Source organism: Furipterus horrens, unplaced genomic scaffold (assembly GCF_987537825.1).
Source record: "Furipterus horrens unplaced genomic scaffold, mFurHor1.1.pri manual_scaffold_8, whole genome shotgun sequence".
NCBI lineage: Eukaryota > Metazoa > Chordata > Mammalia > Chiroptera > Furipteridae > Furipterus > Furipterus horrens.
Genome location: NW_028327178.1, coordinates 60,842,296 through 60,866,290, shown reverse-complemented (window position 1 = coordinate 60,866,290; position 23,995 = coordinate 60,842,296). Strand labels below are relative to the sequence as shown.

The window sequence follows — 23,995 nt, the reverse complement described above, 5'->3', positions numbered from 1 at the left end:
CATTTTAGTGTTCATAGTTTTGATCTTCTTTTTCCTAAGTAAGTTCCTTTGACATTTCATATAATAATAGCTTTACACCTTGTCTGGGAAGCACTTCATCTGCCCTTCCATTCTAAATGATAGCCTTGCTGGATAGCGTAATCCTGGTTGCAGGTTGCCTTTCATCACATTGAATAGTGGTTGCCAGTTCCTTCCTGCCTGCAAAGTGTCCTCTGAGAAATCAGCTGATAGGACTATAGGCACTCCCCTATAGGCAACCCTCTGCCTCTCTCTTGCTGCCTCCAGGACTCTGTCTTTATCTTTCACTTTTGGCATCTCAATCATGATGAGTCCTGGTTTGGTTCCCTGTGGGTCCAGCTCTCCCGGGACCCTCTGTGCTTCCCGGATCTGTACGTCCAACTCCTTCGCAAAATTTGTGAAGTTTTCCTCATTTTTTTCAATTCTTTCTTCCTCATTCTGCACTGGTTGACTTTTTCCTTCCTTTTGTTTCAAATCATTGATTTGCACCTCAGTTTCGTTACCTTCAGCATTGGTTTTGTGTGGATTTTCCTTTGTCTCACTTAGCATAGCCTTCACTTCTCTCATGCGTTTGCCACTCTCAAGCATATCTGTCAAGCCTGTGAACATCTTTATCACCAGTGTTTTGAATTCTGCGTCTGTTAAAAGTTGTCTAATTCTCATCTGTGAGGTTGGCTATCTCCTCGTCAGTTAGTTCTCCCACTGGAACCTTGATCCATTCCCCATTTTGGGCCATACTTTTCTGTCTCCTCATCTTGGCAGGCTCCTGTGTTTGTTTTTCTCTATATCTTAGGTAGAGCTGTTGCACCTGTTATGTTGTAAGAGGCAGCCTGTTTCACCACATTGTGGCGCTGTATGTGGGGGAGGGGTCTGAGAAGTAACAATGCCACTTGGTCAGCACTTGCCCCTTTTCCAGGTACTTCTCTCACTTCTGTGTGGGACTCGCGCCTCTCTAGCTGCTGCCCTGGCCGTCGTTCCCAGAGTGGGTGGGTCTGCGGACATTCTAGGATTGTGGGGTCCCTTTAAACAAGCAGACTCTGCTGAGAGACCTGCATTTTTTGCCTCTGCCCCAACCCCCACTGGTCTGCACAGTAAGAAGCAATGAGGCTTTATTTTCCCTGGTGCTGGGACCGTGAGCTGAGAGGGCCGGTGAGGAGCCTGGAACACTCCCCAGGTGTGCCTCTCGACTTTTTTAAATGTGTGACTGCGCTTTCTGCCAGCCTGCTGCTGCTGCCATTGCTGCCACTGCTGCCGCCACCACACTGCATCCTCTCCACCCCGGCTCCGTGCCTCCTACCTGTCTGGATGAGTGTGTCTTCTTTATATCTTTGTTTGCTGGACTTCCATGTAGTTTGATTTTCTGGAACTTATGGTTATTCTAGTTTTGAGGTAGTTGTATTCGTTCTTAGTTGTGGAGGGAGGCGCAGCGTGTCTGTCTATGCCTCCATCTTGGCTGCAAGTCCTGTTTTTGTTTTCTTTTTAATTATAGCTATCCTTGTGGGAGTGATGTAGTATCTCATTGTGGTTTTCATTTGCATTCTGCTGATGACTAATGACATGTGATCATTTTTTATTGTTCCTGTTGTCCATTTGTGTATCTTCTTTAGGGTACTATCTACTCAAGTTCTTTAAGTTGAATTGTTTGCTTTTTGTTTAGTTGTAAGCCTTTTTATATAGTCTGGCTACTAGAGTTTTTCCAAATATATGATTTGCAAATATTTTCTTTCATTTTATGGGTTGATTTTTTTTTTTTTTTTAAATACTCACTTGAGGACATTTTTTTCATTGCTTTTAGAGAGAGGGGTTGGGGGGGTGAGGGAGAGAGAGAGAAGTACCAATGTGAAAGAGAAATACCAGTTGGTTGTCTCCCAGATGCACCCCAACTGTGTATTGAACCCACTACCTAGATATGTGCTCCTACCAAGAATCAAAAGTGCAGCCTTTAGGTGTGTGGGATGATGTTCCAACCAACTGAGCCACACTTGCCAGGGCTCTGTGAGTTGTCTTTTACAATCCTGATAATGTCCTAAAAACACAAAAGTTTTAAATTTTAATGAAGTCCAGTGTATATGTTTTTTTTATCCTTCATTGTTTGTGCTTGTGGTGTCATATTTAAGATTCCATTGCACCCTGGCCAGGTGGCACAGTTGGTTGGAGAGTCATCCTGTACAACAAAAAGTTGCGGGTTCAATCCCTTGAAGAGATCCAAGATGGCAATGGAGTAAGTGGAAGCTACACTAACCTACTCCCAGGACCAATCTGAAATTACAACTTAATTGTGGGGAAATAATCTGGAATAACCAACTGAACATTAGCTGGAGAAAAGCCATGGACAGACAGAAAAGGCTGCTTCGTCACAACATGACTGGTAGGAAGTGTGGAGATGCAAGAGGGCTGTCTGCGCTTCACTGGGTGTCAGCCGAATGGACAGAGAAACATCTTAGCAGCCATGGGTTCCCCTGAGAAGAGTGGGGTCTAAACACCCAGCTGGGTTTCCCAGCCTACAGCAACAGAGCAGAAGGTAAGATAGCATCCAGCTTTAAAAAATGAAAAGCTGTGGTTTTTTTTTGCTGGTCTGAGAGAAATGGCTGGGGACAAAGAACTCTTAAAGGGACCATGCATGAAAATGTATTGACACCCACTTACCCTGAGCTCCAGAAGAGGGAGGGCAGAATGGACTAGAGATGCTGAAGGAGAATTTCGGATGGTGGCTTTAAGGAGAGAACTGAGGAAACAGCCAACCGGGTCCCACTGCTGATTCATTCCTGATACTGGAGGCAGACCACTCCCCTCCAAGTGGCGTCAGCCTAAGGGGAAGCAAGAGCCCCGGCCACAGGAATTAATCCACCCCTCCCTCGTGCTTAAGCCTGAGGGCTGATCACAGATTGAATAGATTAACAACTAAAGGAGACAGACGAAGGCAGTAGATCTCTGGTAGTTTTGAAGAGGCTGCCTAGGACCAGAATGGGACATATCTGATGCCACCAGGAGCAGATACAGAGAGTAAAGAAAGTGCACCTCTACAACAGTATATAAGAAGTGGCACAAGGAGTGTTCTCAGTCGGCTAGCTGGAGGGAAGGACCCACCAAAGAGCAACACAACAACAACCAAACCCAAGTACAGCCAGACAGCCCAAATAAATGGCATAAAGAGCATCCCAAGAGAATCAAGTTCAGGAGCTAAGGAGACAGCACCACTGAATCCCATAGGTCTCCTACTGCAGAAGGTCACACCATGAAGGCAGGAAGTCAAAGCAGATCAACCCAAGAATTAGAAACAAACAAGAAGAACCACAAAAACGGGGAGACAAAGAAACAAACCCATACGAAGGGAAAGGATGAATCCCCAGAAATAGTGCTAAATGAAATAGAGGTAAGCAAACTATCAGACATGGAATTCAAAATAATTGAATGATTATAGGAAAGTCCAATGAGCTCAGCAAGCTCAAAGAAAACTACAAAGAACTCCAGGGGAACTACAAAGAACTCCATAGACGCTACAAGGAACTTAACTGAGAACTACACCAGCATTAAAGAGGACATGGAAACTATCAACTTGAGCCAGGAGGAAATGAAGAATACAATTTCTGAATTGAGGAACACAGTAGAAGGAATCAAACAAGGTTAGCTGAAGCAGAAGATTGGATCAGTAAGCTGGAGGACAACAGGGAAAAATTCTCAACAGTGCAACAAACGAAAAAAGACTGAAAAAGAATGAAAAGGTTTTAAGAGAGTTGCAGGACAACATGAAACATAATAAAATCCATATCATAGGAATACCAGAAGGAGAAGAGGAGCAAGGGATAGAAAACCTGTTTGAAAAAGTAATGAGAGAAAACTTCCCTAACTTGATGAGAGAAAAAGTCATGCCAAGTCCAGGAAGCACAGAGGGTCCCAATGAAGATGAACCCAAGGAGGGCCACTCCATGACACATAATAATGACAAAACTCAAAGACAGAGAGAGAATCCTAAAAGCAGCAAGAGAGAAACAGCTAATAACATAAAAGGGAACTCTGATAAGGCTATCCTCAGATTTCTCAACAGACACATGACAGGCCAGAAGGGAATGGCAAAAGTATTCCAAGCATTGACAAACAAAGGCCTACAACCAAAACTAGCCTAGCTAGCAAGGCTCTCATTCAAAATGGAAGGTGAAATAAGGGGCTTTCCAGACAAAAGAAAGCTAAAAGAATATATCTCCACCAAACCAGCATTGCAAGAGATGCTAAAGGCTCTGCTTTAAGAAGATAATGAAGAAACAGAGCGACAGAGAGGAACACAAGTACAAAGTGGAAAAATCGCAATGAATAAATACCTGTCAATAATAACCTTAGATGTAAGTGGATTAAATGCACCAATCAAAAGACATAGGGTAGCTGAATGGATTAGAAAGCATGACCCACATATATGCTGTCTACAAGAGACCCACCTCAGAACTAAAGATCTACACAGACTGAAAGTGAAGAGATGGAAAAAATATTTCAAGCAAATGGACATGAAAAAACAAACCTGGGGTAGCAATACTTAGATATAACATATTTCACAACAAAGGACATAAAAAGAGACAAAGAAGGACATTTCATAATACTTAAGGGAACAATCCATCAAGAAGATATAACCCTTATAAACATATATGCACACAACATAGGAGCACCCAAATATATAAGGAAAATCTTGGAGGAATTAAAGAAGGATATAGACAGGAACATGCTCATAGTAGAGGACTTTAACACCCTATTGTCAACAATGGACACAACTTCCAAGCAAAGAAACAACAAAGAAATTGTGATGTTGAACAACACTCTAGATGAAATGAACTTAATCGATATATATAGAACCTTTCACCTCAAAGAAGCAAAATATACATTCTTTTCATGTGCACATGGAACATTGTCGAAGATAGACCACATGGTAAGATATAAAACAAGCCTCAACAAATTCTAGAAAATTGAAATTATATCGAGCATCTTCTCAGACCACAATGACTTGAAACTAGAAACAAATCTCAAGGAAAAAACTCAAAAATATTCAAATTCATCGAGACTTAATAACATGGTATTAAATAATGAATGGGTTAACAATGACATCAAGGAAGAAATGAAAAAGTTTCTGGAAACAAATGAAAATGAACATATAACCTATGGGACACAGCAAAGGCAGTCCTGAGAGGGAAGTTCATAGCAATATAGAATTGTAAAAACCAGCTACGAACAACTATATGACCAGAAATTCTACAATCTGGGTGAAATTGACAAATTTCTGGAAACATATAATCTTCCAAAACTGAATGAAGAATAAGCAGAAAACCTGAATAAACCAATAACAATAAGTGAAATTGAAGCAATAATAAAAATATCCCTAGATCAGATGGCTTCACAGGCGAATTTTAACAAACATTTAGGGAAGAACTAACTCCCATCCTTCTCAAATTACTCCAAAAAATCCAAGAGGAGGGAAGACTCCCAAACTCTTTCTATGAGGCCAGCATTATCCTGATTCCATAACCAGGTCAAGACAGAACAAAGAAAACTACAGATCAGTATTGCTGATGAACATAGATGCTAAAATCCTCAACAAAATATTGGCAAACCAGATCCATCAACACATAAAAAGATCACACACCAAGATCAAGTGGGATTCATCCCAGAGATGCAAGGATGGTCTAATATTTGCAAATCAATAAATGCAATACACCACATAAACAAAATGAAAGACAAAAATCACATGATCATATCAATAGATGATGAAAAAACATTTGATAAAGTTTAGCACCCATTTATGATAAAAAACTGGGAATAGAGGGAGAATACCTCAACATAATAAAGGCCATATATGAGAATTCTGCCACCAATATCATACTCAATGGGCAAAAACTAAAAACATTCCCCTAAGATCAGGTACAAAACAAGGATGTCCATTCTCTCCACTTCTATTCAGCATAGTGTTGGAAAGTTCTAGCCACAACGATCAAACAAGAAAGAGGAATACAAGGCATCCAAATTGGAAAGGAGGAAGTAAAACTGTCATTATTTGTGGATAACATGATAGTGTACATAGAAAACCCTATAGACTCCACCAAAAAATTACTCAACCTAATAAGTGAATTTAGCAAAATAGGAGCGTACAAAGTCAATATTCAGAAATTGAAGGCGTTTATGAAATATCAGAGATAGAAACTAGAAAAAAAGTCTCATTTACTATAGCAACAAGAAAAGTAAAGTACCTAGGAATAAACTTAACCAAGGATGTAAAAGACCTGTACTCGGAAAGCTATGGAACACTGAAGAAGGAAATTAAGGTAGATACAGATAAATGGAAGCATATACCATGTTCGTTGATGGGAAGAATCAATATCATTAAAATGTTCATACTACCCAAAGCAATTTGTAGATTCAATGCAATGCCTATTAAAATACCAACAACATATTTCACAGACCTAGAACAAGTGCTTCAAAAATTTATATGGAACCAAAAATGACCCCAAATAGCCTCAGCAGTCTTGAGAAAGTAGAACAAAGTAGGAGGAATCACAATACCTCATATCAAACCATATTACAAGGCCACTGTAATCAAAACAATCTTGTGTTGGCTTAAGAACAGACAAATGGATCAATGGAGCAGAATAGAGAGCCCAGAAATAAACCCAGGTCTATATGGTCAATTAATATTTGACGAAGGGGGAAGGCTCATAAAATGGAGTGAAGATGGCCTCTTCAACAAATGGTATTGGGAGAACTGGACAGGGACGTACAAAAAAAATGAAACTAGACCACCAGTTTACACCATACACCAGAATAAACTCAAGATGAATCAAAGACTTAAATGTAAGCCGTGACACCATAAAAGTCCTAGAGGAAAGCATAGGCAGCAAAATCTCAGATATCCCATGAAGCAATGTATCTCCCATATATCTCCCAGGGCAAGGGAAATAAACAAATGGGACTACATCAAACTAAAAAGTTTCTGCTCTGCTACAGAAAATATCAGCAAGGTGAAAAGGTACCAACCATACGGGAAAAATATTTGCCAATGACACCTCGGGCAAGGATTTGGTATCCAAAATATATAAAGAACTTATATGACTCAGCTCCAAGAAGACAAACAATCCAATTAAAAAATGGGCAAAGGCCCTACCAGACACTTCTACAAGGAGGATGGATATACACAAGACCCATAGGCATATGAAAGAATGCTCAACATCACTAGCCATCAGAGAGATGCAAATTAAAACCACAATGAGATACCACCTCACACCAATCAGAATGGCCATTAACAAATCAACAAACAGCAAGTGCTTGTGAGGATGGGGAAGAAAGGGAACCTTAGTGTACTGTTGGTGGGAATGCAGACTGGTGCAGCCATTGTGGAAAACACTATGGAATTTCCTCAAAAAACTAAAAATGAAACTGTCTTCTCTATTCCACTGCTAGGATTATACCCAAAAGAATCCTGAAACACCAATTCAAAAGAACCTATACACCCCTCTGTTCATAGCAGTGCCATTTACAATAGCCAAATGCTGGAAACAGCCTACATGCCCATCAGTCAATGAGTAGATTAAAAAACTGTGGTACATTTTACACGAAGGAATTCTATGCAGGAGAGAGAAAGAAGGAACTCCTGCCAGTTACAACAACATGGATGGAACTGGAGAGTATTATGCTTAATGAAATAAGCCAGGTGGCGAAAGAAAAATACCATATGATTCACCTAATACAGGAACCTAAGGAACAAAACAAACGAGCAAAATAGAACCAGAGGCATGGAAACAAGGAACAGACTGAAAGTGACTAGTGGGGAGTGAGCGGGGAAAGGGGGAAAGAAGAAAAAGGGTCTAGTCAGGGAACTAATGTAAATGACCCATGTACATGGACAACAGGGTGGGGATTGACAGTGGAGAGGGGTGAGGTGGGTGGCGCAAGGAAATGCAATGTGGGAAAGATGGGACAACTGTAATAGAACAACAATAAAAAAATGGAAAAAAAATAAGAAATTTTACACTTACCTTCATTTTAGCTATTTCCATGGATCTTCACTTCTTTCTGTGTATCCAGGTTTCTTTCTCTCTGGTATCATATTCCTTCTGCCTAAAGAATTTCCTTTTAATATTTTGTGTAGTGCAGGTCTGCTGGTATGGATTCTACTTTTTTGTTAAATACCATAAAACTTACCCTTTTAAAGCATATATTGGTTTTTAGTTTATTTAGAATGTTGGGCAACCATTATCACTATCCAGCTTCAAAACATTATTCACCCCCTGAAAAACCCATTTCATTATTAGTCACTCCTTGCACCAAGCATCTGGCAACCACTGTCTGCATTTTTTAAAAAGATTTTATATATTTATGTTTAGAGGGAGGAAGAGAGGGAGAGAAACATTGATGTGTGAGAGAAACGTCTATTGGTTGCCTCTTGCACACCTCCTACTAGAGACCTGACCTGCAACCCAGGCATGTACCCTCACCAGGAATTGAACCAGTGATCTTTTGGTTTGCTGGTCAATGCCCAATCCACTGAGCCACACCAGTCAGGGCCCATTATCTGCATTTCTGATAAGTATTTTCACTGTGTTTAGAATTTAGGGTTGTCAGATTTTTTGTTTTTTCTTTCAGCACTTTAAAAAAGCACTCAATTGTTTTTGGCTTTCATAGTTTCTTGAGAAGTCTACTGTAATTTTGGGGTTTGGGTTTTTTTGTTTTTGTTTTTCCTCTGTTTGTAATGTGTACTTCCACCACAACTTTATTCCCCAATGCTTTTTTTTTAAAAGATTTTATTTATTTACTTTTAGAGAAAAGGGAAGGGAGGAAGAAAGAGGAGAGAAACCTCGATTGTTACCTCTCATAGCCCCCGCAACTGGGGACCTGACCCACAGCCCAGGCATGTGTCCTGACTGAGAACCAAACTAGCGAGCTTTCAGTTTGCAGGTGGTGCTCAGTCCACTGAGACTCACCAGCCAGGGGCCCCAGTGCTTTTGAGATATTTTTTAAAGGTTTTCTCTGTGGTTTTCAACAATTTAAATATGATGTGTGTGTGTGTGTGTGTGTGTGTGTGTGTGTGTGTGTGTGTGTGTGTGTGTTTGGCATGTTCTCTGAGCTTCTTGGAGTCTTTCATAATTTTTGGAAAATTCTCAGTCATTATTCAAATATTTCTTTGCCACATTTTATTTTCTTTTTCTGGGATTCTAAATACACATGTGTTAGACAATTTGCTATTGTCCATAGTTTTTGGATGTTCTCTTCTGTATACTTCAATATTTTTTTCTGTGTTTCAGTTTGGAATTTTTATTGACCTGTTATTCTTTCTAATTTTGCCAAAATTCCTTAATTGTTCATGCATGTGGTCTACCTTTTCTACAAGAGCCTTTAACATACTGATTTTACTTACTTTAAATTCCCTAATATTTTCAGCATTTGGGAAATGTAATCTCTTGAGCCTGGTTCTGTTGATTTCTATCTCTTGGGAATTGATTGGCTGTTGTTTTGTTTGTTTGTTATGGCTTTTTAAAAATGTGTCTTGTAATTTTTGATTGTTTGCCATAGTATATAGCACAGAGCCTGAGAGAAATAATATGCCTGGAAATGGATACACTTATCCTTCTATTAGGCCATTAACATGTGAGATTGAGTGGATTATATCAGCTGAACTCGATTTGGATTTTGTTTTTATGATTACCTTTGTTCACCACTGGTTTTAAATTTCTCTGATGTCACCTTGTGTTTAGAGAAAGGGTTGATTTTCCAGAGGGTTTTCCTCAGTAGCACTGTTCCCTTCAGCTATAGTATTTCCCTTTGATCCTGTGCCTTAGAAGGGATCTCCCCATGCTCTTGCCCCTTATCCAGAATTAGACTGCTGTTTCTTGTCACTTGGTGCCACTAATCTGAAGGGGGGTGGAGTATCCTCTCTTGTCTTCATTCAGCCTCAGTTATATGCAGAACTATATCACTAGCTCTTAGGATCCTTTCTCAGTGATCTTGCTCCTTTCCCAGGGGAATAGAGGTTTCTTCTTCTACCCTTCCGTAGCCTCAATGAGTCTTTACCTGTATTTTAGGAGGGATAAGGTTTATTACCCTTCCCCTGACCCCTTAAGACTTTTATTTCTTAGAGGAAAAGTGATCAGGTTAAACTTCATGCCTTTCCTGAAACAGGAGACTCCTTCTGTAGCCATGCACCAGCAAGGAAGGCTTTCTCCAGTCTCCTGCCTGCCCCCAGCCTTTCTTGTGAGCACTTGGGAAGTCTGTGGAGAAGAGTCTGTAAGCTGATGTAAATGCCCTGTTGTCTGTTTTTCCCAGGGATTCTGTCCTCTCAGGCTAGCCCACACTCTGCATTTAGCAATTCAATGATAATTTTATCTGAATTCTTATCTACTGTATGAAGGACTTATCTTCCTCCTGCTGACACTGGTAAGCCAGTGTTTGTGTCTCTTCTCCACTTGGAGGTCCCTGTCTCTCCATAAAGTTCAGACTAATTGGTTGCCCTGTGACCTCAGTTCTCTAATGAATTTTAGAAAAGTTGTGATTTGGTAGATTATCTAGCTTTTTGTGCTATTGTTTATAGTGAATGTGACACTCTTTCTAGCTTTTTGTATTCTAGGCCTTGAACTGAATCTCTGTAGGAATTGGCATGATAAGAAAGGGTGGGAAGGACATTTTGGATAGGGGAATGTTGTTTCAGCAAGACAGTGGAAACAAAATGCATGGTAGCTTCATTTACAAACAGCTAGGTTTGGTTCAGATTAACATAGAAAGCCTGAATGCCTAGTGAAGGTATTAAATTGTATTTTGAAAGCGTTGAAGGAGCCCTAACTCTATATATAGCTTTGATGGGTATTTGCAACCAGCCCTCTTTCCTTTGAAAGGGGAGCTGTTAATAAGGTATGGGCTAAATTACTTCTAAAATGATTACAATGTTCTTAAGTCTGTAGTAGTGCCCAACCTGCATATAGAAGGAGTCTGTTGAGTGTGTAATCTGCCCATGTATTTGTTTCCAGTCTGGCAGCATTGGTGCTGTACACAGTCCTGAGGATTGGGAGAAAGTCTGGGACAACTGGAGGCCGCTAACAATGGCTGGGATCTTTGACTGCTGGGAGCCACCAGAGGGAGGATACTGCCTGTATTCCTACACCATCATCACAGTGGATTCCTGCAAAGGCTTGAATGACATCCACCATAGGCAAGTTAACATTTCTTATCCCTGGGTTCCAAAGGATTCATGGGAGGATTTGTTCTCTTTGCTTTTTAGATAGGTTGCTTTTGGAATCTTAAGTTTCTCCATGTAAAAATGTATACAGTAGGAAACTAAGATAGTTGCTTTGCAAAATACAGTTACAGTCAGGCTATAACGTGACATGCATTCCTAAAAATCACCACATTATGCAAAATTATACAATGAAAACCACAGAACTTATGGGAAAAGTGGGGTTAAGAGGACTACACTTAAAACTTTATCCATGACACATTTAAAAATAATAGAAATTTATTAAAAACGATCACAGTTTTATATATTAAGTTAAGAAATACATAGATACTACAATAAATGTGGTACTTTACCTTAAAAAGACCCAGAGTTTGCTTGTGAAAGCATCAAAAGAGTTGCAGCTTATAATTATTCTGCGAGCTAAGTGTCGCTGGTTCGATCTTCCAGTCAGGGCACATCAGAGAAGGAAATCTCTGACTCCAAAAAACCTCCGCTGCCTTGCGGCATACCTCTTCAGGGGAAAGGCTAAGGGAGTAAACCCCGACAGAAAATCCGGAGCCGGAGTCCCTAAGGCGGTTTGACGTTGTAGTCAACACCGGCAACTCCTGCGGCGCACCTGAAGCCAAGCTGTATTGACTCCGTCTTTCCCTTGGACCCTTCAGCTGCAAAGAGAGGGGGGGTCTGCTGCATGGGCAACAGCAGACCCTCCATATCACCCTGCCCAGGCTCTGTAGCTTCAGCTTCACTGGAGAGGACACTCCAGCGTCATCGCAAGATGTCGATTCAACACGGGAGGAGACAGATACCGTGTCACTCCCGAGTCGGACTGCACAACCATTCTCGGCGGTGCAGATAGACTCTTAAGAAGCTACACCATCGTCTCTCGAGACGGACAGCTGCCGACGGTGTGGAGGAGGGGTCTGAGAGGTAACAATGCCACTTGCTCAGAACTCGACCCCTTTCCAGGAACTTCTCCTGCTTCCCATATGGGACTGGTGCTGCTCTAGCTGTTTCCCTGGCCATGGTTCCCAGAGTGGGTGGGTCTGCAGATGTTCTAGGACCGTAGGGACCCTTTAAAGAAACGGACTCTGCTGAGTGACCGGCAGTTTTTTCCTCCACCCCAACCCCCACTGGTTTGCACAGTCAGAAGCAATCAGGATTTATTTTCACTGGCTCTGGCACCGTGAGCTACATTGTCTGGTCTGGTGCTGGGAGCGCTCCCCAGGTGTCCCTCCCAACTTTTCTTTTTTTAACCTTTTTAAATATGTTTTATTGATTATGCTGTTAAAGTTGTCCCAGTTTCTTTTCCCTCTGCTCCCCTACACCCTGTGACCCCCCCCTCCCTCCAGTTGTCCCCCCACTTAGGCCATGCCCATTTGTTGCACATATAGTTCTTCTCAACATCTGTCTACTCCACTCCCTCCTACTATACTTCTTAATTCTTGCATCATCTTCCTCCATTTCTCCCCTTTCACCTCCCCACTGACCTCCCCCCTATATGTTCCCCATACCTATAATTCTTTTTCCACTTTCCTTGCCTACTTAGTTTGTCTTTGTTTCGATTTCCTAACTTCTGTTGTTGGTTGTTGTGATACAGTTTTCATTTTAATGTTCATAGTTTTGATCCTCCTTCTTCTAAACACATCCCTTTAACATCTCATATAACAGTGGTTTGGATCTAATGAACTCCTTCAGTTTTACTTTGTCCTGGAAGCACTTTCTCTGCCCTTCTATCTTGAATGACAGCTTCGCTGGATAGAGTAATCATGGCTGTAGGTTTTTCATTTTCATTACTATGAATACTTCTTGCCAGTCCCTTCTTGCCTGCAGAGTTTCCTTTGAGAAATTAGCTGATAGTCTAATTGGGATCCCTTTGTACATGATTCTTTTCTTCTCTCTTGCTGCTTTTAAGATTCTCTCTTTATCCTTAATTTTTGACATTTGGTTATAATGTGTCTTGGAGTGGTTCTCCCTGGGTCCAGTTTATCTGAAACTCTCTGTGCTTCCTGGACTTGTAAGTCCATTTCCTTCCCCAAGTTAGGAAAGTTCTGCTTCATTATTTTTTCACATAATTTTTCAGTTTCTAGTTCTTCTTAACCCTCTGGCAATCCTATAATTCGAATGTTCGTTCGCTTATAGCTGTCCCAGAGGTTTCTGAGCCTCTCCTCATATTCCTCACTTTTTGTTTCCTCTTTCTGCAGTTGTTGACTGTTTGTTCCCTCCCTATGTTTCGATTTGTTGATTTGATCCCTGGCTTTCCCTTCCTCACCACTTGTCCTGTATGTATTTTTGTTCATTTCAGCATGACTAGCCTTCATTCCTTCCCTGTCTTGATTAAGTCCCGCTGTTAGGTCTGTAAGCTGCCTTATGACTATAGCTCTGAACTGAGCCTCAGAAAGATTCTCTATTTGTTCATCGGTCAAGTCCCTTATTTGCTTTTTGGTGACCTGCATGATTGGTTTTTCAATTATTAATTCTGCCATTCTGACCATTTTGTTTATCTTTCCTTTTTGTGCGGGGCGCTGTCACACTGTTTACACTATATTGGGCAGAGCCCCATGTACACATCATAACCTGGGAACCTTTCTCACCACACTGGTGCTTTGCGTGGGGTTGTGGGTCCAAGATGCATTTCTGCCATTACTCTACGCTGAGGGACTGGGAGCCTCCTCCTCTGTCCCCACGCCCTCCGGGCCTCACAGTCTGAGGCAATTGGAGTCTACTTCCCCAGCGTTGGAATCGCAAGCTGATGAGTCTGGTCTGCAGCCAGGGTTGGCTCCCAGGCAATTCTCTCCTCCCCCCAAATATGGGTGTCCGCTTACTGGGTCCCACTACTTGTTGCTGCAGCTGCCGCCTCCAGCACAGCTCGCTGTTTCAGCCGTGGCTTCACCACTCCTACCCGTCTGGACGAACATCACTTGTTTATGACTTCATATGTTGGACTTCCATGTAACTTTATTTTCTGTAACTTCTTGTTATTTTTGGTTTTGTGGTAATTGTAGTCCTTCTTAGTTGTGGAGGGAGACAGAACATGTCGGTCTAGGCCTCCATCTTGGCCAGAAGTCTCCACATTACCACATCTTTATCCACTAATCTTTTGATTGGAGCATTTAATCCCTTTACATTTAAAAAAATTATCAATAGGTATGTAGTTATTGCCATTTTATTGTTTTATGATTTTTTTCATGGTTCTCTGTTTCTTATTCTCTTAGTCTATCCTCTTATAAGTTGGTGACTTTCTGCAGTGTTATATTTGTATTCCTTTCTCTTTATTTCTTGTATATCTTTTGTAGATTGTTGGATTGTGGTTACCATGTGCTTCATATATACCAAGCTATGTTTATAACAGTCTAATTTATGTTGATGGTCACTTAAGTTTGAACACATTCTATAATCATTACACATTTTAACAAACCTCTCCATATTTATGTTTTTGTCATCATCTTTTAACTGTTTATGTGTGTTTGTATGTATCCCTTAATTTACTGTTGTAATTACACATGATCTTCCTACCATTTTTTGCCTTTTAACCTTTGTATTAGCTTTAGTGTTGGTTGATCCCTCGCTAATATAATATCTTTGCCTTTGTCAGTGAAAACTGTTTTTCTTTGTGATATCTTCTCATTCATATTTTTTATTAAAAAAAAATTTTAAGTCCCTTTAAAGCCCTGGCCAGGCAGCTCAGTTGGTTAAAGCATCCTCCCAATACACCAAGAATTGCGCATTCAAGCTTTGGCCAAGGCACATATGAGAATCAAACAATGAATACCTAAATAAGTGGAACAAGACTTCCGGCCAAGATGGAGGCCTAGACAGACATGCTGCATCTCCCTCCACAAGTTAGAAGGAATACAACTACCTCAAAACTAGAGACAACCAGAAGTTCCAGAAAATCTAACTGCATGGAAGTCCAACAAAGATATAAAGAAGAAATACTCGGGAGCAGGGGTGGGCTGGGTGGGGGGGAGCATTGGGGGAAAAATGGGACAACTGTAATTGAAAAACCAAAAAATAAAAGGAAAAAAAAGAAAAAGAAATACCCAGAAAGGTAGGGGGGATGGGGCTGTGGTGGAGAGGATGTGGTGTGGTGGTGGCAGCAGCGGCGGCAGCAGCAGGTAGGTGGAAGCGCAGTCACACATTTTAGAAAGTTGGGAGGGACACTTGGGGAGCGTTCCCACCACCAGACCACACCACGCAGCTCACGGTCCCAAGCCGGGGAAAATAAAACCTCATTGCTTCTGACTGTGAAAATCAGTGGGAGTTGGGGTGGAGGAAGAAACTGCCAGTCTCTCAGCAGATTCCACTTGTTTAAAGGGCTCTGACAGTCCTAGAACGTCCGCAGACCCACCCACTCTGTGAACGACAGCCAGGGCAATGGCTAGAGAGATGCCAGTCCCATATGGAAATGGGAGAAATGCCTGGAAAAGGAGCAAGTGCTGAGCAAGTGGCATTGTTACTTCTCAGACCCTTCCCTCACATACAGCACCGCAATGTGGTGAAACAGGTTGCCCTATACTGATGAATACCTAAGGCTCTGCCTCTTACAACATAACAGGTGCTACAGCTCTACTTAAGACACAGAGAGAAACAAACACAGGAGCCTGTCAAGATGAGGAGACAGAGAACTATGGCCCAAAAGGGGAAATGGATCAAGATTCCAGTGGGAGAACTAAACAACAAGGAGATAGCCAACCTCACAGATGAGGAGATAGCCCACCTAACAGACGTAGAATTCAAAACACTGGAGATAAAGATGCCCACAGGCTTGACTGATATGCTTAAGTATGACAAACGCATAAAGGAAGAAGTGAAAGTTATGCTAAATGAAACGAAGAAAGATCCACACAAAACCAATGGTGAAGGGAAGGAAACCGAGGTTCAAATCAATGATTTGGAATATGAGGAAGAAAAAAATAGTCAATCAATACAGAATGAGGAAACAAGAATTTTAAAAAATGAGGAGTGGCTTAGGAACCTCTGGGACAATTTTAAACGTGCCAACATATGGACCATAGGGGTGCCAGAAGGAGATAAGGAAGAGCAAGAAATTGGAAGTTTATGCGAGAAAATAATGAAGGGAAACTCCCCAAATTTGGTGAAGGAAATAGACATACAAGTCCAAGAAGCACAGAGTGTCCCAAAGAAGCTAGACCCAAAAAGAACCACACCAAGACACATCCTAATTAAAATGCAAAAGGTTCAAGATAAAGAGAGAATCTTAAAAGCAGCAAGAGAAAAGCAGAGCGTTACCTGCAAAGGGGTACCTATAAGACTATAAGCTGACTTCTTAAAAGAAACTTTGCAGGCAAGAAGGGGCTGGCAAGAAGTATTCAAGGTGATGAAAAGCAAGGGCTTACAACTAAGATGACTGTATCCAGCAAAGCTATCATTTAGAATGGAAGGGCAGATAAAGTGCTTCCCAGACTAGGTAAAGCTAAAAGAGTTCATCATCACCTAGCCATTATTATATGAAATGTCAGAGCGACTTACTTAATAAAAAGAAGATAAAAACTATGAACATTAAAATGACAACAAACTCACACCTATCAACAACTGAATCTAAAAAAGAAAAACAAAATCCAACCAAGGAAACCAGAATTGGAACAGAATCATAGTATGGGGATCATTTCGAGGGTTATCAGCTAGGAGGTGGAAGGGGGAAATGGGGAAATGGTGCAGGGATCAAGAAGCATAATTGGTTGGTACAAAGTAGACAGAAGGAAGTTAAGAATAATATAGGAAAGGGAGAAGCCAAAGAACTTATATGCAGGATCCATGGACATAAACTAAGAGGGGTGGGATTGCTGGAAGGAAGGGGTGTTCTGGGAAGAGGGGAGCAAAGGGGGAAAAAGTGGGACTATTGTAATGAGTTGGAGCTACCTCCAACGTCCCGGCTCTGTTGGAAACTACTTTGTCCAGCAGAGGTTTCATGACCACAGCAGACCAAATTATCCAGGACACTGTATTTTTTCTGGGGGGTAAGGGAGGTGGCTGTTCCCTCTAGTGGAGAAAGCACATGACCTCTGTTCCTCATGCTTTTTATTCAGAAGAGTATGCATGGGAGATACAAAGTCAAAATTCATAAATCATCAATTAGCATTTAGATGCCTGGATTACAGTCGACAGTTACAGATTACAAGTATCAATATAACGGCATGCTGACCAGTCTGTGTCAGGGTCTATTAAACATCTTGACACCACACTGGCATTAGGTGCAAGGTTTCATATAATCCTTGCTAGATATTGTTTATAGTTAACTAAGAGATAAGAAAAGCAGAGCAAGCTCCAAAATGTAAGAAGCATTCTTTAAATACAGTTCCTATGGAAACCCTCTTGAGTGGCCTTCGGTCCTGTTTGTCACATAGCCTCTGACTATTCTGTTGAGCTTCAGAGGTCTCCTGGGGGGGCCTGGCTCATGGCTTGGGCTACAATTCCTGAAACCACAAGGAACAGTTCCCCATATCTCCCCCTTTTTTGTTTTTTATAACACCTATAGTAGAGAGGCCTGTAAAACTTGCTACTTGCTTTTCTTAAATATGATCATGGGTAAACAGCTTGTAGACACATCGGAGGACACAGAGTATAACAATAACCAGTAAACATCCAGCTGCTTCTTTTATTCATTTATGTAAATTTAGTCCTTGGAACCAGTTTTTAGAGTTAAGCCGTTGAAGATTATTACTTAGGGTTTGAAACACTTTTTGTTCAGCAAGTGGCTTAATGTCCATAAGATGCTGATGGAGTTTAAATTGTAGCCAATCAATTTGGCCTTTAAGATTGGTGGAAAAGGCATTTTGTAGATGATGTGTGTTAGCCCACAAATGCTGGCTAGAGTTCTTTTTTAACAGGGTGACACATAATCTTAAGAATCCAGGGTTGCAGGCAACCTGTTATCAGCTGACCAGGGCATCCTGTCATTCCCCCGCCACAGTAGGGCTGATTCTGTGGCTGACAGTCAAGCTAGGATTTTCTGATTAATATAGGTCTGTAACAGGACATCATAGGGACCAGTCTGTTGTTTAGTCAGCAGCCATTCAGGGCCTTGAGTCTTCCAGGTCTTCAGTAAGATTTGTTCCCCTGGTTGGAGTGGGTGTAGGGGCTTGTCAGGCAGATAGGTAAACCTGTAATGAGTAAACTTGCACAAAATGGTTAATTTACATAATAACTTACAAACCAGACTTTGAGTCTGTAAGACTGTGGAGACACCCAGTTGCAGGGCCTTTGCTGGAATGATAGCATTTTTGATGGTACAAACCTAGGACTTTGTGCATGTAAAGCAGAGACAAGCCTATTTCTGTAATTGGGGAGTTAAACAGTGGCAGCTATTCTTGGTGAGGGTGTTACGAGTGTAGAGTGTCCCCCAGTTCCTGCTTTGAGGCTAGAGAAACAATTTTATTTTTTGAACGCTTACTGCATTCCTTTAATGTGCTTAAAAGTGGGCTGTTTTCATTATCTAGTGACCTTGAAAATTTACACAGAGGCTAGAGAAGGCAGGGAAGATAGCAAGCTTGGCAAGGCTTATTCCTGGGACTACAGCTTCTAGTTTTACTATTTACAATGTTTTAAAAACTTAATGTTGCAGTAGTACTTTGTGGTCGAGGGTGCGGAAGTAATTCCAGCAGATAGAATGCGAGATGGTCAGAGGGCTGCCGCTCGCTTAGGCAGGATCAGCACTGAGCAGAGCAAGCACCTTCCTTTTATTGGATTTTTCAGATATGCTAATTAACTGGGAGGGTCCAGGAATGAGCTCACAGGCACATTCCAGGAATGTTTACAATGTACTTGAAACTTAGAACAGAGGAAGTTCAAAAGGTCAACTGAAGAGAATGCTTCCTGACAAACAAGTCTATATAGCATTCATAGACAGAAAAACAGGAAAACAGAAATCCAATCACTTATTCTTTTAAGGCTAAGGAAAGGATGCACTGTTCAGAAAGCAATTAAGGTTAAACACCATTTGTACTTAGTTTTGTTTGATTTCCTTATCAACATCAGGGAATATGGAGTACTCAGCAAGATTCTTTTTAAGTCACAGGATGTCTTTAAGATCCTGAGGCCTGAGCAGTCAGAGATTGTGGGCACCAGTGAGTCCAGCTCCCTACTCAGATCATTAAACACCTGGGCCGAGAGGCATGTAAACATACCTCAAATTAGAAGTCTTGATTTCCAGCATCAATTTAATATGCTTACTTTTCCTTCTTATTTCTTTTGCACTTTCATTTCTATTTTTGAGTTACCCACTCCAATGTCCTTCCTTCCTATGCCTTGCCAGTCTCTTTCCTTTATTCCTTCTTACCCTTCCTTTACCTTCTTAATTCCTTCTTTTTCCCTCACTTTATTTTTTCCTTCCTTCCCCCTACACAATCCTTCTTAAACTTGCACAGACCATCTACAATTTACTCGGACTTTCTGCAACATACATAATTCTTTTGACCCAACATTCTACAAGAAACATAATTTTTTTTACAACTTGTCTAATTAGGTTGCTAAATTAGTTAGATTCTTTGGGGAGAACTCCATACTTTTTTGTTTTTTAAGAATATTTTTAAAGATATGATGGGCTTTGTAGCCTGATTTATTATCAGTTTTTATTTGCTGTGGTTGGCCTAAGAAATTGAATGCTTTGAGCTAATATGCTTAAATATGCTTGGCTAATTCAGTCAGTAGAGCATGAGACTCTTAATCTCAGGGTCTTGGGTTTGAGCCCCACGTTGGCCACCAGATGAGGCAGAACTGCCTCCAACGCTCCGGCTCGGTTGGAAACTACTCTGTCCAGCAGAGGTTTCATGACCACAGCAGAACAAATCCAGGACACTGTATTTTGTCTGGGGGGTAAAGGAGGTGACTGTTCCCTCTAGTGGAGAAAGTGCAAGACCTCTGTTCCTCATGCTTTTTATTCAGAAGAGTATGCATGGGAGATACAAGGTCAAAATTCATAAATCATCAATTAGCTTTTAGATGCCTGGATTATAGTTGACAGTTACAGGTTACAAGTATCAGTATAAGGGCACGATGACCAGTCTGTGTCAGGGTCTATTAAACATCTTGACACCACACTGGCATTAGGTGTAAGGTTTCATATAGTCCTTGCTAGAGATTGTGTATAGTTAACTAAGAGATAAGAAAAGCAGAGCAAGCTCCAAAATGTAAGAAGCATTCTTTAAATCCAATTCCCATGGAAACCCTCTGAGTGGCCTTTGGTCCTGTTTGCTGCATAGCCTTTCACTGTTCAGTTGAGACTCAGAGGCCTCCCGGGGAAACCTGGCTCATGGTTTGGGCTACAATTCCCGAAACCACAAGGAGCAGTTCCCTTCACTTAACAACATAACCAATAAAATATACTTAGAAAAAAATAATAAGAGAAACAACAAACCATTGTCTCTGTCACTCTTGCTCTCTCTCACAGATCAATAAGGTAAAAAAGAATTTGTTTTTAAGATCTTTAACATTTCCTGTAATATTGGTTTGGTGGTGATGAACTCCTTCAATTTTTTATTCTCTGGAAGCTCTTTATCTATCTGTTCTTTTATTCTAAATAATAGCCTTACTGGGTAGAGTAATCTTGATTGTAGGTTTTTGCTTTTCATCACTTTGAATATTCTGTGACAGTCCCTTCTGGCCTGCAACGTTTCTGTTAAGAAATCAGTTAAGAGTCCTATGGGAATTCCCTTGTATATATCTGTTTTTCTCTTGCTGCTTTTAAGAATCTTTGTTTTTAACCTTTGGCACTTCAGTTATGATGTGTCTTGGTATAGTCCTCTTTGGGTTCATCTTGTTTGGGACTTTCTTTGCTTCCTGAGCTTGTATGTTTATTTCCTTTACTAGGTTAGGGAAATGTTCATTATTTCTTCAAATAGATTTTCAATCCTTTGCTCTTTCTGTTCTCTTTCCGGTATCCCTAAGATGAGAATGTTGTTATACCAGATGTTGTCCCAGAGGTCCCTTAAACAATCCTCATTTTTTAAATTCTTTTTTCCTTTTTGCTGTTCTGATTGGGTGTTTTCTGCTGTCTTATCTTCCAAATCACTGATTCTATCCTCTGCTTCATCTAATCTGCTATTGGTTTCATCTTTTAATGCCTTTTTTTATTGTTGTATTACAGTTTTCCCAGTTTTTCCCCCATTGCTTTCCACTGTCCCATCCATCCCCACTCGCACAGTCAATTCCCCTGTTGTCCATGTCCATGGGCTGTTTATACATGTTCCTTGACTAGACCCTTTTCCTTATTTTCTCTCTTCTCCCCACACCTGCTGCTCTCTGGTCATCTAATGTATTCTTCATTTCCAACTGACCTTTTAAATCTCTTTTTAAATGTTTTTTTTAAATCTCTTCATTAAAGTCCTCACTGACAGTATCTACTCTTCCCCTGTGTTCACTGAGCATCATTATAACCAGTGTTTTGAATTATGCATCTGATAGGTTGCGTGGCTCCATTTAGTTAGTTTATTTATTTATTTTTGAGTTTTGTCCTGTTCTTTCATTTGGGACATGTTTTTTTGTCTCCTCATTTGGGCTGCCTCCCTGTATTTGTTTCTATATATTAGGTAGATCTGCTACATCTCCCAGTCTTGGCAGAGTGGCCTTATAGACTAAGTGTCCTGTGGAGCTCAGTGGCACAGCGTCCATGTTTACCTAAACCAGCTGCTCCAGAGGTGTGCGTTGTGTGGGTTGTGTGTGTTTTTTTATTGTAGTTGACCCTTCATTGCTCTTGGCACATCAGTGAGTGGGGGTTGACTCTCAGGCTGACTGATTGAAGACCATCTGTGACTACAGTGGATGAGCTCTTGAGGGGGTAGGGGGCTGACCCCACAGAGCAGGATTTACTTTAGCAGGGCAGTCATGCCTGATAAGCTTGCCCTTTGTGTGTCTTCTATGGTACTAATTGGGTGCTGCTCTGGTGTTATCTGAAGCCAGCCAGTAGGTGTGTTGATTCTTGGGAGGGACTCTGAGGTAGGCCAAGGTTAGCCATTGTCTATGTCCAGCCTGGTAGGACTTACAAAGTGATTTGCATTTGGTAGCTGCCTACACTGGGCTTGAAGAATCCTAACAGTAGTTATGCTGTGAACCCAGGCCAGCGGTCACTAGTGCCAAGCTTGGGGCCACTTTGCAAGAGGTACAGGGCACGCCAAGACCAGCTGCCGATTGTTTGGGGTTTATAGACTTTTGAGAGATTTTAGGGAAGTCTACCACACGGGCCAGGCCTGTGCATTGGGGAAGGGTCTCAGAGAAACACCAGCGTGGGGCAAGAGCAGCATTACCCAAGTTAATAGAAACTCAGATTTGGCAACTCAGATTTAGCATCTGTCCAGCTGTTTGAGGTGAGGGCTCAACAAAGAAAAAATGTCACCTGCTGGCATTTTAGTCCCAGACATAGCTGTCCCTCCAGCTCTCTCCCTAACATCAGACAGTTCAGTTTCTCCCTGTATGTCCCTGGTGCTTTCAAGCTGCTTTCTCTTCTTTTGAGCTTAGGGCGAGTGTTTGTGAACAAGTGAGTCTATGTGCAGGTCCTTTAAAAGGGTGCCTGGGTCTAGAGTAGGCAGTCCTTCATCTCACCTGGACTGAGTTCTTGCTGATTCTCATAGCCAGCTGTTGTGGTGACTCCTCTACCCAGCACTGCTTCTCAAAGGCTGGGAAGCCCTATGTGGGGCAGGGGGGCCTGGTGTGGGGCTGGGACCCCTTGCTCCTCAGTGGGGGATCTCCACAGTCGAGAAATCCCTTCCTTATTCTTAACCACTACACATGCGTGTGCAGCCTGCTAATTTCCACCCCTGCTGCCATTCTTGAGGAGGCTACTTTATTTCCTTAATCGTGGGAATTCTGTTCAGGTAGCCTTCAGGTGGTTCTCAAGGTGGCCGTTCTAAATTTAGTTATAATTTTGATGTCGTTGTGGAAGGAAGTGACCATAATATTTACCTACTCCCTGTAAAATATTTTTTTAATATGTTCAATTTGTTGAAATGCAAATAATATTAAAACAGATGTTTATGCATTTATCTCCTAAAATCAACTGTACCACTCACCAGTGAAATGTATACCATGTTCTGCATTGGCTTAGGACATTAAAACTGGAGGCTAAACAAAGGATCTTTTCCTAATATCTTCCTGGATACCAGGATTCATCTTACAGCCTCTTTGCTTTCAAAGGCATGGTTTCCTTTTATTCAGAATTATGTGAATAACACTTGCTTCCTGTAAATCAGTCATAGATTGTAAGACTGGAGAATATTGTTGATAACCAAGTTTCCCAGGATCTATTTCTCCTTTAATTCTAGGCCTGGGCATCATAGAAAAGTCACCAGTTTGGTAATGTGTGTACTGGAGTGCACTGGATCCACCCATAATTACTATTCACTGTCTTTGCCATAAAAATTTATAAGCTGCCTCTCCTAGTGTTGAATTTTGTGCCCTGCCAAGTTCTTGTCAGGGACCCTATGGCAGCAATCAGTACGTGAGGCATAGAGGGAGGGCAAACTTTTCCTTATGGCGATTTGTGCTATCAACTGATTCAAGTCTCTCTCCCTTCTCTCCCTACCCTCCCTCAGCCTCTTCTAACCAATGTCTTGACCTCCCTGGTTAGGATGCCTGCCATATTAGATGGAGAAGAAGCAGTCTCTAAATGGCTTGACTTTGGTAAGATCTCAACTCAGGAAGCTCTGAAGTTAATCCACCCCACAGAGAACATCACTTTCCATCCTGTCTCTCCTGTGGTGAACAACTCCCGAAACAATACTCCTGCGTGTCTGGTTCCTGTGGACTTAATGGTCAAAAAGGTAGGGGCCTATA

At 41.4% G+C, this 23,995-nt stretch overlaps 1 protein-coding gene across 1 annotated transcript in view; it reads left to right on the top strand.

Annotated features, from left to right (window-relative positions):
* Positions 1-23,995, top strand: part of HMCES (5-hydroxymethylcytosine binding, ES cell specific) — a 46,955-nt gene that overhangs the window by 20,497 nt on the left and 2,463 nt on the right. The window contains exons 5-6 of the mRNA XM_090285946.1: positions 11,007-11,188; positions 23,790-23,982. Of these exons, the coding sequence (XP_090142072.1) occupies positions 11,007-11,188; positions 23,790-23,982 (375 nt within the window). The remainder of the gene's footprint in view (positions 1-11,006; positions 11,189-23,789; positions 23,983-23,995) is intronic.